The sequence below is a fragment of the Carassius gibelio genome, chromosome A23 (genome assembly GCF_023724105.1).
Source record: "Carassius gibelio isolate Cgi1373 ecotype wild population from Czech Republic chromosome A23, carGib1.2-hapl.c, whole genome shotgun sequence".
NCBI classification, from domain to species: domain Eukaryota; kingdom Metazoa; phylum Chordata; class Actinopteri; order Cypriniformes; family Cyprinidae; genus Carassius; species Carassius gibelio.
The window spans coordinates 15,274,044-15,288,628 of record NC_068393.1 but is presented as its reverse complement, the minus strand read 5'-3'; the positions used below and the strand labels follow the sequence as shown (position 1 = coordinate 15,288,628).

Here is a 14,585-nt window from a genome sequence, read left to right as displayed (position 1 = left end):
CTCGCGCTCGTGATTCTTTAGCTCTGCCCACACGTCACGCCTCCAGCCGGTCGTGTTTTTCTGGGAAAAATCGGTACAGACTATCTTTCTCTTATGAATATAATAAAACTAAAGACTTTTTGGATTTATGAAGGATGCAGTACTACTCTATAGGTACTCAAGATTAACAGGACATTGAGTGAAAACCAGCATTTCACCCCCCCCTTTAAGCTAATTAATACTTTTATTCAGCAAGTATGCATTCACTGATCTTTAACTTTTGAACAGTAGTGTTTTATTATTTTGATTATGTTCTAAAGCTTTAGTACCTCTATTAGCGGTCAGTGATGGGGTTTTGCTTATTCATAACTCTCTCTCTCTAATATAGCAGTACTATTACCTTGGTGTGTGACTCCGTTGTTATCCATGTGAGAGTGGGGTCGGGGCCGAAGCCTGGCTTTGGCGGGTCGGGGTCTACGCGGGGAGATGGCAAGGGGTGCGGTGGGCAGAGGAGAGGTCCGGGGCAGCGTCATGGACAGAGGCAGTCTGTGGTCTTTAAGAGAGCGGAGCTGCTTGTACAAATCCTGCAGCTCTCTGTTCTGCTGTGCCTGCAGGGACACCACCTCTTTGATGTGTCTACAAATATAAAAGAGAGGAAGCATCAGTATGAGAAGAGAGGAAAAGACAAACAGCACTACAGAATAGAATAACTTCTCTCACTTCTCTCTCAGCTTGTGCAGTTCTCTCCTCAAATCTTCATCCTCCACCTCGCTCTCATCGTCACTGCTGCCCTGAGGCAAGTGTGCATGACTTCTGGGTGCTGTAGTTCTCTTGTCCTCTTTCTCGCCATCTTTTCCTTTAGATTTTCTCCTCTCACGCTCAAGGTCAGGTGAAACGGGGGAGCTGTCCGTCAAATGCTCCTCACTCTGTTTGGCCTGGGAGACTGAGAAACGCCCAACTTTTCTTTGTGTGATCCCTTCGCTTGGTGCAACTTCCTGTGTTGGAAGAGGCTCTGCAGACTGGGACACTGGAATCACCTATGAGAAAAGAGAATGGGAACAGCTGATACTTCACTTCAAGTTTAAATTATATGTGTCAACTGTAATCACAGCACATTACATTTCCAATTAAGAAGAGTAATTAAAACAATCATGGCGAAAGCAAAATATAATTGCTTTTATATACACTGCTTTTACAAAACGTTTAAAATTCATATCTTTTTTCAATTTCCTTCATCACAAAATCCTAAAAAATGTATGTTTAAAATTGATAGTTTATAAATATAACCAATAATTCCAGTATTTCCAACACCGATAATTAGAAATGTTTCTTGTACACCAAATCAGCATCTAGATTCTGCATCTAGGCAATCTAGATTTGTAATTATTAATGTGGTTGCTACAAATACGTTTATGCATATTTTGTATATTGATGAAACTATCCAGAAAACACTACTCATTTAGCTGGTGTAAAGGAGACAGATGTGTGTGACTTCACTATTTCCCATCATTCTTTTTGTCTGCATAACAATATACATAAATTCGACACTTAATGTACATGATTTGATTTTAATTATCACAAGAACTAAAAATCCACATTTGTCAGTTGGTGAAAAAAAATAAAACAAATGTCATCTAATTTCCCCACCAACAAAAATCACACATACAGAGAATATGGCTTTGTCTCTATATTTAAAGTTCTTCATTTCTGACAAGCTACTGGAAAGGAGAATACTTAGTGAATAATGGCAGTACCTGGAAACGGCCTCTGCGTGAGCAGGGTTGGTCATTTGTACATGCCTCCCTCTCCTCCTTCATCCCCTGGCTCAAGTTGCCATCTTATCAGAAAGAATAAAGAGAGAGAGAGATGCAAAGGCGAGGGAAGACAACGACAACAGTAAAATGAAAAGAGAACATAAAGAAAATAGTGTATTTGATATTTAAAAAGAAAACAAATAAGCACACAAAAAAGACAAGACAAACACACAAGAGATACCACAGACACAGAAAGGTGGCATTAATAACTCAAGTACACAAGAGGTCTTTGACTAACTAGCATCCATGCATGTTCACATGGTAAGATTAGAGTCAGCATGGCAAATTACTGGCAGTCAGTGGACATGAATGTGAATATGGTTATCATCTCAAACGTCATGCTGAGTGGATGAAGAGTGTGATGGGGAACGGGTGTGGGGAAGGGTGGCAGGGAGCAGTTTTAACAAACAGTAAAACACAGTTCACGCTGCAGTACAACTTCTAAAACATTAGAGAATAATAAACACAAGTAATATGCCCCCATCCATCCACACTCACACGATTGCATTCATCTGTCAGCTTCTAATATCACTGTCTGGAGTGCAACAGTGATACCAGTCAGCATGTGTGAATTATCTACATCTACTGTGTGTTCAGAGTGTGTATACAAAAACATTCCAGGGTCTATTTCTAGTTGATGATGGTCTTAATGTGCTTTTCATGATACACAAAACACATATACACTGATACACATGCGGGAAATGTACAGTCTGTCAGACTTAAACTGCTGAAAACTATTGCTCTGTTGTTTTGGATTGATGCTACAGTTTATTACATTTAGGGTATGTTAGGAATGGCATACTGCCGTATTACTCATACCAAATATATATATATATATATATATATATATATATATATATATATATATATATATATTGCACTGTATGCAAATGTTTATTATTCATGGAACGTCCAGATAAATTAGTACAAGTAATTGATACAGTATTCCTTTTAGTGTGCTCTGTTTGTATGCAGCACATTTTGGTGACTACTTAAATATCTATGTATATATACTGTGCACAGAATGCAAATGTCCAGTTTTTATGGAATTAAATAAAATCAATAACTATTTTATTACCCTTTAACACATTCATGTTTTTCTCACGCATGATTAGACTGCCATTTTTTACTACAAATTTAGAGAATTTAATTTTGAGGTGCCACTGAAAAGTTGAGGGTCTATAAGATTTACAAGGCAGCATTTATTTTACAAAAACAATACAGTAAAATCATGAAATATTATTACAATGTATCTAATTTAATTTATTTTGAAATGTGATATATTCCTCTGATGATAAAGCAGAATTTAAGTCATTTAAGTCATTACTCCAGTCTTCAGTGTCACACAATCCTTCAGAAAAATATAATTATTTCAAAAAAACTATCTACTAGTTTTCTACTATGCTGATTTAATGTTCAAGAAACATTTATTTTTATTGTTAATAAAATATTACAATTAGATATAAAATAATAATTATTTAAAATTTATCAGGGCATACTTTGAATCATTTCACATGCTACTTTTTCAAGGACAGCAGTATGCTAGTACTCTATTCCAAACATACCCATGGACATGCAAAAAATCTACCCAGGTTGGAAAGAACAGGATATTATCTAAAGCAGTGGTTCTCACTTCCACTCCTCGCATACCACCGCTCTGCACATTTTGCATGCATCTCTTATCACTTCAGACGTTTGTTCTGTGAGTGCACTGCAAAGTGGACATTGCAGGATATTCTACCCCATTCTGATCGCAATTCAAAGGAACTGTATATGTTCCATTCAAGAGGCATTAAAGTGCGCTTTAAATATTATTTATTTATAGAGGTACTTTATGTCACAGTTCTCTAGTAAGTTTTTTCTGTGTCTGTGTTAAATAAAAGATGTATGCAATATATGCCGAGCGGTGGTATGTAAGTACTGGAATTGAGAACCACTGATCTAAAGCTCTGGGAGAAATAAAAAATCTTCATCTGAAAAATAAACACTAAAATGACTTACTTGCTAAAGCTTTGGTGTTAATGGTGCATAAAATGTCAATTCTAAAATGTCATGTGGCCAGATTAATTTCTTTATATTAAAAACAGCTGTTATTTTTGCATTAGAACGGTCAGAAACCTATTAATAATATGTATTGTGGTATCTAGTTTCATGCCTCTTCATTTACTAAACAAATAATAAAATGAACAGGTGCAAACTTCACACTCTGGCCCATGTCGCTTGTAAACAAGTGTGCTATTTTGCGATTGCAGGTGCTCTGGGTGAGTGAAGCAGGGTGCAGGAAGGTGAGGGGCGCAGGCACTGCAATACTGCACTGCATACGGTGGGACTGGAGACTCAGATCCAGGTGCGAGGCACAAGGGTCATCCCTCTTCATCTAGATTCTCTCCCCTTTCTACACTCCTCTGTTCTTACCCCTGGGTAACCCATGCAGACAAAACGAAAAGGAGGCTACAACACAAATGTTAATGTACAGCAGAGCAATTCACTTAAAACAAAAATAATGGCAAGAAAAATGTATGGCTAGGTGATGTAATGATTTCAGTACAGACTAAACACAGCAACAACCATGTCTCCACGGAAGAACCATTAGGATTAATAATTAATTATTAATTCTAACAGTATTTTTACCAATTAAGAAATCCCTATCTAGCAAGGTAAGAGTCAGCTACATTCATTTGGCTACATTATATTTAACCTAAGCATTTGTTTTAGGTCAGTGCCCACCCACACCCCTCACTCGCTCTCTCTTGCGCGCTTCCTGCGAACACTACCTTGCTGGACTCTGGGCTTCTTGAACAAGCTGGCGGAGTGGCGCAGTTTGCATGCCCAGCTTTTGAATTTGCGAGTCCAGGATTTCTTGCTAACAGGATTTCTGATACTAGGACATGTCAGGTTTAGGCCAAAATATCCACCTCCTTCATAGTGCTGCTGCTGCTGTTGTCCAGGCCACAGGGGGACCGGCGGCTGAGAAGAGGAAGGCAACAGAACATCTCCAGGAGTGGAGCTTTCAGTGAGGGAAGGGGGAGCCTGGACACCACACGTGAACAAGAGGAGGGAAACAAATTTAAGAAGTGCGGAGAAATGCCTGAAACTAATCTTTTTGAAACATTTATACCGTTTTCAAGAAAAAGTTATACTGAATGACTGTAAACAAGTCATGTGAGATATATATTAAGTTATATTAAGTTAATTTTTTAGAATCTTGAATAAAATAATATTAAGTTTTAGGGGAGTCACTCCAAAAATCACATTTTACATCCTGAACTAACCCAGTCTTTGTCTTGTCATAAAAAAAAAATGTATAGGAAAAAGTAATAACATTTGTTATCTACAAACTTTATTATTTTAATGAACTGTTTTTCCCCCCTTACATTTTCTACTTTATCCTCCTGCACAAAAAGGAAAACTAAATGAATTTTATTGTAGAGATAAAAAAAACAATTATTATAGAAGAGGTGTAATTTAATTGGTTTTTAAATAAAATAGCATCATGTCATTTATCTGTTAGTGAGATAAACACACCCTACTTACACTTATGAATGATTCACTGGGTACTTTTGGGGATGCAGGCTCCTGTGGAGGGGAAACGAGAGAGCAAGGAGGGGATGTAGCGAAGAAGGATGAGGCAGGCTGATGTTGCACAGCAGACGGGATCGTCTCCTCCTCACCTGCTCTCTCCCGCTCTACATCCGGAGAGGTAGAGGAAGAGCGAGGGGTGGTGGAGGACGTGGTGGAAGAGGTGGAGTGAGGGGAGGTGTCTGAAGAAGTTGCAGGAGGAGCGGAGAATGTGTTGGGGGGCTCTGAAAACTCGTCCACTCCGGTAGAGGCCACAGCAGATCCCGAGGTGGAGCTGGGGGCAGGAGCAGAGCCGCTGGTGGAGCCACTTCCCAGGGCTGCCCCACTACCACTGTGTTCCTGATACAGAAGAGTCCTCAGCTTCTCATCCAATGTCTTGATCCGGTTGTCCACAAACTCAATTTTGGGTGGGCCTTCACTGTCTGACTCCGCTACCGAGGAGGGCTGGGCTGGAGAGGGTGTGAAAGTGTGGGAGAGGGCAGGCGGAGCCGTATCAGACAGCGGCAGGGGTGGGAGAGACGTGTCCGAAGAGGGATGGGGTGGGGCGGAGTGGCTGATGGTGTCTTCACCTGTGGACAGCTCAGACTCCGACTGCTGGATAGACGCTTGCGTCTGTACAGCCGGAGGCACTGCTGTTTGTGTCATAGGCACCATATCATGCGGTACCTGCTGAAATAACATCTGCGTTTGCTCAGCGGGAAGCTGCTGCGGGATCACTGGTTGAAATGGAAATGTTGAGGGATCCTGGGTCTGGAGGCCATGCTGTAGATGCATGGTCAGTATCGCTGTGGTTTCTTGAGACATATTCTGTTCTACCTTGTGCTGTTGGATCTGCTCAGCAGTGGCTGTTTGAAGGCTGTGTTGCTGTAAGAAAGCAGTGTGTTGCATTGCCGGCTGTTGAGTTTCAATTGGTACTTGTTGGTGAGGAACCTGCTGAACTTGGGCAGCTGAAAGACCTCCCTGCGAAGGTGCCGTCTCCATTGGCATTGGCTGTGATAGTGTTTTTGACTCACTAGGCTGGAGTATTGGTGGCTGTGGAGCGACTTGGGACACTGGCTGTTTCTGAGCTTGTTCAGTGGTGGCCATTGCTGACTGTAGTGCCTGGGTTTGTTGAAGTACATCTGGTGCCTGCAAGGGTGCAATCTGGGTTTGTGGTACAAGTTGCGGTGAAGGATCAGCGTGGCTCATTAGCGATGCTGAATGAGTCCCATAAATAGATAAGGTAGAGGGGGGCTGTTCACCCTCACCTTTAACTGCAGTTTTTCCTTGGTCCACGCTGGAGCCAATGAGGGTCGCGACTGCAGGGAAAGGAGCAGCAGAGGTGCTGGAGGCCATGACAGGTATTGGGCCTGCAGTCAGGGTAGCAGAGGAGAGTTGCTCTGCTGTTGGCAAGGTAGCGGGTGTTAAGTCTTTTTGGGCAGCAATAACCAAAGCTGACATGGATGCAGGAGCTGACACAGTAGAGATTGGAGGAGAGGATGCAGACAGTGAAGAACTTGGGGAAGTTGCAATCCCAGGAAAAGACTCTGAGCGCTGAGGGTTCTCATGATCTGATAATACATTAGACAGAGAGTAGAATATTCAATAGTTGTCAAGATAATCATTATTCATATTAATTATCGTCACTATATCTCTATTTTAATAGAAAGCTAAAAGAATGAATGTTCTCAATCCATTTCTAGTTTGGATTACATACTGTAGGTGATTTCAATTTCAAATTTCACTCCAGGCCGAAAGTAATGTGCGTCTCTACCTTTCTCTGTTTCTGTGGACTTGGGGACTCGGGTCTCTCCCACTGGAGGGGGAGTAGAAGCTCCCTGGTTGGAGTGTGAGTCACGATGGCGAATAGTTTGGTTAATGAAGAATCGCCAGCGACCCACTGGAGAAGACTGAGGGGCTGAATCCACTTTGGCAAATGGGAGAATAGCACAGAATTATTTATTTTACTACTACCTGTAATAACAGTGTAAAAATCAACAGGTCTTGGGTGCTAAACATTTTATCTTGATCAAGATGAAAAGATATAGAAGTTACAAAGTTAATGCAAAGTTAACCTTTCCCAACTTTAACCCTTTACATTTTTCTTCTGCTTTATTAGTGAGAAGATCAGATTGTTAAACTCACTTGTTGCACTGGATGGGGTGCTCACATGGAGTTGCTCTAAGGACCCAGTCTGAGACAAATACAAAATTAGATTATAAATAAACTAAACATACACTTGTTTTTAAGTAATTAATACTTTTATTCAGCAAAGATTCATTAAATTGACCTTACAAAATTCCATTTTAAACTTTCTATTCATCAAAATACATTAAAAAACAATACTTTATCTTTCATAAAGAAAAAAAAAAAACAGAAAAAAATGACAATTTCCAACAGAGTTGTGTATGAAAGACCTGTGAGTGAGTGCTCAGTATTCCTTGAGCTTTCTTCACTATAGTTCTCAGCTCCTCAACAAATTTCTCTTTCTCCGGCTCAAGAACAAAATCCTCCTCCACCTACACAAAACACATTGTTAAGAAATTAACTAGCGTAGACAAAAATTATTTTAATTTTCTCAAAAAACAAATGAATCATTCTAGCTGCTGAGCACATTTCACCATATAATCTGCAATGTCCTCTGGTGCATCTCCTTCAATGTCAAACTTGAATGTGACCATCTTGTTGCTGTGAGTCTCCAGCTGACACTCTACCATGTTGTCCCCTGTGCCTGAGACCTACAACACAGAGTAGATGTTTATAATAGGATTCAATTTATTGGAATAAAAAGTGAAGTGCAGAAAATATTATGAATATTGTCATTTACATACCTGCAACATGCTCAGTTGAAAGTGAGTTTTTTCAGCTTTTTGACAGGATGATCTCCTCTGAGATTTTACCTTATCTAGTTTTCCACTGGCCCACATTGATTGGGCCTCATCTCCATTGGCAGGAGCAGAGCTAGATTTATAAAAGATGTCAAACCAATCTTGTTAAATGTATTACAAAAATTCAAATAAGAAAAAAAAGTCAAATAAGAATACACGCAACTGCTTACCCTGATGAAGAACCCCTATTGGCCAACTGATTTAGGCTCTCCTGTTAAGCCAGAGGAAAGACAAACAAACAAATACACAAGAACGACCACATACCAACAGAAAAACAAAAAGAAAAACAAAAGAGAAAATTTCAAATATGTAATAAGTTATACAAATAAAAAAAATACATTAAAAAATACATAAGAATAATGGCAGAGAATGTGGAAACCAAAAAAAAATAAAAAAATAAACACTATTAAGATTAAATTGTAAGTCTGATTTTTGCAAATTGAACTTTGGTTTTGCAGGTGTTAAGAAGTGTTAAAGTTGTGGGTCTTGCATCTCAGGTTAATAGAGTTAAAAGAGATCAATGTTTGTATGCCTACTACACTTATTAACATGTTCTGCAGAATCCTCACATGCATTTAAATGGGTCTCTTTTATATAATGCCATATTCACTAGTGAAAAATGTTCACTGCTATCGTGCAACACTGTATATCTGAAACTGATTTTAATTTGCTTTTGTACCTGAGCAATGCCTAGCAATGCAGTGTCGCTTTCTGCCAGTGAGGTGGTGGGCAACACAGATCCATTACAGTCATTGGACTGTGAAGCACTGACAGCAGGAGGGGAAGCAGGGATCATGTCAGCAGGCCTTGTCTGAGTTAGCTGTGCCTCCACTGTGACAGGAATTTCTGAAACTGGGCTAGCTGGTTGTTGGGCTTGGAGTGTGGCAGAGGACTGTAGGGAAGCATGAGATGGACTTGGGGGGATCTGTGATGGAATAAAGGTAGGAGGCTGGTCGAAACTCCCAGTAGCCTCTATGTGGGACTGCGTGTGCGTTTGAGCAGGAATGGTTGGTTTCTGCTGGTTCTGTGGTGAAGGTGGTGGACCCGAGACTACCTGACTGTACAGAGGTACTGTTCTAGCCTTTGTCTGAGGTACCTGACTGAGTGCAATGTGAATCGGGAGCATATGTTGGATTACAGGTTGTGGCTGACTAGGTTGTTGGTGGAGATCTTGTGGTAGGACAGCATTCAGTGGCAGAGGATGATGCACAGGTTGGGCCTGATGTTGATGGTGGAGGGGTTGCTGTTGCTGCACATGGTGGGCTTGAGGCAGCTGCGGCTCATACTGTTGTGTAGCCTGAGGTTGCACTGGAGGCATGGGCTGCATTGAGGCCACACTGACTGGTTGTTGCTGAGCTTGGATAACTGGGGGAGCCTGGGCCTGCATTTGAGATTGGTTTGTCTGTTGTAAATAGCATTGTGTTGATAAGGTGGCCATTGGGTTGATGGTAGGTGCAAGTGACACAGGAGACAGTACTGCTTGCTGATATTGTTGTTTCACAGATTGTGTGAGGTCTAGCTGAACAGACTGGATGGTTTGAGAAGCAACAGGTGCTTGAACATATTGTGTTGGTAGAAGTGTAGAAGCAGCCGGCACTGTAGCATGCACAAGAGGTGCAGGATTAGTTGACCCTACTACAGCTTGGCACTGGAGAGAAGCTGCAGCTTGAGGTGGAACAAACTGAGATTGGGATGCAAGAGTTTGCCCTTGTGAGACCAATTGTGTTGGAGTTGGGACAAAAGAATGAATGGGTTGTGGTGTAGGAACCTGTGTTGGAGATGTGATTTGTTGGGTTGGTTGTGGAACTTGCAGCTGGCCTGCAATATGGCCTCCCATTGACTGTGGTGCAGGATGACTTTGAGCCTTCAAGGGTATCTGACCATAAATCGCAGGCTCCCCTTGATTTTGGATCTGAACTTGTGCTGAAGGTTGAGCTGAGATCTGTGGTGGTACCTGTTGCTGGATGAGTACTGGGGCTGTTAATTGACTAGGTATTTGAGCGCTAACCATTTTTGGTACTTCTTGAACAGGGGTTGGAACATGTAACTCTACCAGAGATGGTCTGTGCAATGCCTGTGGGACAACAGCTTGTTGCTGCTGAATAAAGACATGTTGCTGTTCAGTTTGTTGTTGAGCAAGATGGGGCTGAGGTTGTGGGGGCATCATTTGTTGAGAGTGCTGCATTTGGCTAATCTGCCGGACCGTCTCCGTAGGCTGTGCTTTCCCTAGGGTTGCTTGCTGTTGCCCGATGTGATCTGCCAGAGTACCATGTTGGTCAAAATGTTGTTGCTGCAATAAAACTTGTTGCAGTTGTTTTTCGGCTTGTTGTCGCTGTAATTCGATCTGGTGTTGTTGCATCAGAAGATGTTGATGCATCTGTGACTCTCTTTGTTGTAGCAATGTCTGTTGTTGCTGCTCTGTCTGCGGTTGCAATTGTTGATCTGTCGGCTTCTGTAGTTGCGGCTGTTGCTGGTGTAATATGGTTTGTTGCTGTTCGATTTGTTGCTGCTGTTGCAGCTGTAGCAGTACTTTTTGCTCTAACTGTTGCTGCTGCTGAATGAGTGCTTGTTGCTGCTGATGTTGTAAAAGAGCTTGCTGTTGCTCCAACTGTTGTTGTTGATGCTGTTTAAACAAAGCCTGCTGTTGCTGTTCTAATTGTTGCTGATGTAAAATAGCTTGTTGCTGCTTGAACTGGAGTTGCTGCTGTTGTTGTAGCAAAGCTTGCTGTTCCAATTGTTGTTGCTGCAGAAGAGCCTGTTGCTGTTCATGCTGCTGCTGTTGCAATAATGCTTGCTGTTGCTCCAGTTGCTGCTGTTGAAACAAAGCCTGTTGCTGTTGTATTTGCTGTTCCACCTGTTGCTGTAAAATGGCCTTTTGCTGCTGTTCAATTTGCTTTTGTTGCTGTAAAGCTTGCTGCTGTTGCTCGATCTGTTGCTGTACTGCCAAGTTTTGTTGTTGCTGCAGAAGAATTTGTTTCTGTTCAACTTGTTGCTGCTGCGGTGACTGAATATAAACTTGCTGTTGTTTCTCCATTTGATTTTGCAAAACAGCCTTCTGTTGCTGCTCCATTTGTTGCCTGATCAGAAGTTGCTGTTGCTGTTGCTCCATCAATTGTAATGGCTGCTGGATTGTTTGAAGTACAGGCGGCTGTTGTACAAAGGTCTTTACCATGTTCTGCTCTTGCGATTCAGCCATTTGTTGCAAATAAACTTGCTGTGCCTGTTGTTGCTGAGTCTGATGTTGATATTGTTCCACTGGGGGTTGTTGTACTGATGCCCGATGCTGCTGAACTTGCTGCTGTATCACAACTTGCTGTTGGGGTTTGCTTGCAGGTTGCTGTATGTACACCTGCTGTTGTAGATCACTTTGTTGTGGGTTGGTCATTGTTTGCTGTTTCTGCTGTGGCAATGGGATATATGGCTGCTGAGATGCACTGGAATGTGTTGGCTGTTCCTGCAGAACCACCTGGGGTTGTTCTACATGCTGTGGCTGTTGTAACAAAACCGCCATTTGTTGAACATGATCTGTTTGCTGTGGCAACAATACTGTCTGGTGCTGAATCTTCAGTTGCACCGTTCCGGGCAATTCTGACATCACCTGCTGTTGCGTCTGAACTGTAGTTTGCTGGGGCAAAAAATCAGTGGGTTGCACAGGAGCAATAATAGTTTGGGTCTGCATAGGTGGTATTATGTTGCCTGCTGATGCTATAGGTTCTCCAGCTGGGATGGAGGATGTGTGGACAGTCATGGGTGCCTGGGATGATGCTGGGGGGATGTATGACTGTGACTGTACAACAGAACTATGGGGGGTGGAGACGTCAGTGGGTCTGGATTGTAACATTTGCGAGGATGTAACATCTGTTGAGTATGGTGGAAGGGGCTGGTGGGATATTATTTGGGAAGGTTGGATAGGCCAGAGCATGGTGTGGAGAAGTAAGTAGTGGTGGGAGAGACAAAAAGAGAGAGCAAGAGTAAGCATTAGTGCAGATCATTAATCATCCAAAGGAAACAAGATATTATGGAAAGCAAAAGATATGAAACAAGATTCAGCATGTGGAGTCATTAGGTTATTTCTACACTGTGTTGAGCCTACGATCAATGCTGCTGTTTTTTGATTAAGAGGTAGCTGTATTCCAAAAATGAAGGCCATTAAATATGGTGTTCGTGTCAGCCCAGTCCACCACTAAAGCTGTACCCTAAAGGCCTATTCACATGGAATACAATTTTATATATAACATTTTTTTTTTTGAATGTCCACTGCAGTTTTGATTAGCTATGCCAACTTTTCTGAGAGTTTGAAAACCCCAAATTGTACTTTATGCAGTCAATTATTTGTTTTGATTTGTTGTTTTACTCCTAATGTGAATAGGCCTTAATTCAGAAATGTCTGAATGTTTCAAGAAATTTACGTCCATTCTGTAAACACTGTAGCTTTCCCTTAAATACTGGAACTCCTCTGTATACTTATTGTATTTTTTGACAAATGTCTTACTACCTAAAACCATAGATTTTTATGACAACAACCGGTACTACAATATAATTATAATTCAAGGATTGAATACAGCATTTAAATAAAATTTTGCTTTGTTTTACAACAATTACCAGCTCATATGGTTCAGCTTATAAATGAACTAAATTTTGCAGTAAAATTCAACAAAAACTGTTCTCTGGACCTAACATTACAATATAGGTCAATGAACATCATGTAACTCAGCACTTGACCTAAATCAAAGTCACAGACTGCACAGAGAGATTCCTGAGTGGAAATTCAATTCAGTATTTCAGTAATAGAGTGCCTTGTCTACATATGTTTACTGACAATAAATGGCATATAAAGTTACTGCAACTGACAAAAGTCCCAAAATATGAGGGATGAAATACTCTAGCAGTCCCTCAACATATTCCACTTAAATAAGATTTGGCACTGAGTGTATCAAGTCTCCCTGGATTGATTTGTTTTAGATATCAATTGTCATGTCCAGTGCAAGAGTGGACCAAGAGAAGAGGAAAAACACAAAGTATAGCTCGACACAAGGGAGACATTCACCTGGGAATATTGTTGAGGCACACTTAATGGGATCTGTGATGCCATAGTGACTGGCTGAATGAAAGTCTGTGCCACTGGAATATTAGGAGCCCCACCACCACTTTGGCCCATGGATATCCCAGATACCCCTCCATTTTGGCCAACAGGCACATTTGGAACCCCTCCGCTCTGACCAATAGGGAGCAGCTGGGGGTGAGACATAACCCCTGCTCCTTTCACTCCCTAAATAAAGAAACACTTCTTATCCGACCAAAGTGTACATTCACACAAAATTTTTTTGGACTGAACATCAAAGGTTTCAAATGAGCAAGAAAGGTGGTGTCTCAGCAGCTGGGGGTGTATAGATAAAAAGTTTATGAACAAAGTATGAAACCGTTTTCTGAAATAAAAGTACTTACAGATGTGCCAGTGGGGTAGCTGGTTTGAGCATGAGCACATTGGTTCCCTGTCTCGGGTACAGAAAAAGCTTGGCTTTGGCCACTGACAACAGGAAGACTCTCACCCTCTGAATATGGAAAAGCAGAATGCCAAATCAAAATTACATAGAATATTTGCTAAAAGTGCCTGTTAGATCCTATTCATAAATTGTGATTCATACTGAATTGTGCACCTGTGAGGCCCAATGCAGTGCCTTGTTGTTGGACATGTTGGTCCACTTCCGGAAGCTCCTCTGCTTCGCCCTGACCCCCAGCAGCTGCAGCAGCTCCTGTGACTTGTGAGGAGTTGGTGCCAGAAGGCTGGACATAAGAAAAGGAGGAGGTTAAGACCGAGGAGTCACGGCGCTCATCCAGACTTTGCTGTTGTTGTTGTTGCTGCTGCTGCTGGAGGAGCTGCTGTTGCCGCCTTTCACGGGACTTCTTAATTAGAGTCACCCTGTCTCTGATGGACTTGCCCACCACCTTAGCATCACTTTCATGGAAAAAACCAGACTTCACCTATAAAGAGGCAATAGAATTGCAGCATGAGTAAAAAGGATAAAAGATCAATAGAAGGGAGAACAGAAATTATGTTTAAAAGGGATAGTTCACCCAAAAATGAAAAATCTGTCATTATTTACTCGCCCTCATGTTATTCCAAACCTGTATGACTTGATAAAGAATTTTTAATAGAGAAAAATTGTTTTATAAACAGGTTAGTGCTTAGTTGGGGTCACTTCATCTACAGCGATATCATTGACTTTGCAAATAAATGCTATTTAAACTGAACCGAGATGACATCACTGAATTCAATGAATTCTATAATTTTGCATTATTGACACACTGTTTTCCCAATGAATGTTGTTCAGTTGCTTTGACGCAA

General features: G+C 41.4%; 1 protein-coding gene across 4 annotated transcripts in view; it reads right to left on the bottom strand.

Moving 5' to 3' along the window:
- Positions 1–14,585, bottom strand: part of LOC127944879 (serine/threonine-protein kinase WNK3) — a 46,164-nt gene that overhangs the window by 5,288 nt on the left and 26,291 nt on the right. Inside the window, exons 8-22 of one of the 4 annotated variants that reach the window (XM_052541268.1) lie at positions 13,897–14,221; positions 13,685–13,791; positions 13,287–13,508; positions 8,919–12,119; positions 8,410–8,450; positions 8,183–8,312; positions 7,973–8,089; positions 7,769–7,870; positions 7,497–7,545; positions 7,126–7,278; positions 5,328–6,922; positions 4,568–4,823; positions 1,734–1,816; positions 700–1,016; positions 380–615 (exon numbers count right to left, since the gene is read on the bottom strand). In XM_052541268.1, the coding sequence (XP_052397228.1) occupies positions 380–615; positions 700–1,016; positions 1,734–1,816; positions 4,568–4,823; positions 5,328–6,922; positions 7,126–7,278; positions 7,497–7,545; positions 7,769–7,870; positions 7,973–8,089; positions 8,183–8,312; positions 8,410–8,450; positions 8,919–12,119; positions 13,287–13,508; positions 13,685–13,791; positions 13,897–14,221 (6,934 nt within the window). The remainder of the gene's footprint in view (positions 1–379; positions 616–699; positions 1,017–1,733; positions 1,817–4,567; positions 4,824–5,327; positions 6,923–7,125; positions 7,279–7,496; positions 7,546–7,768; positions 7,871–7,972; positions 8,090–8,182; positions 8,313–8,409; positions 8,451–8,918; positions 12,120–13,286; positions 13,509–13,684; positions 13,792–13,896; positions 14,222–14,585) is intronic. The other 3 variants (XM_052541269.1, XM_052541270.1, XM_052541271.1) reach the window with 3 other exon arrangements.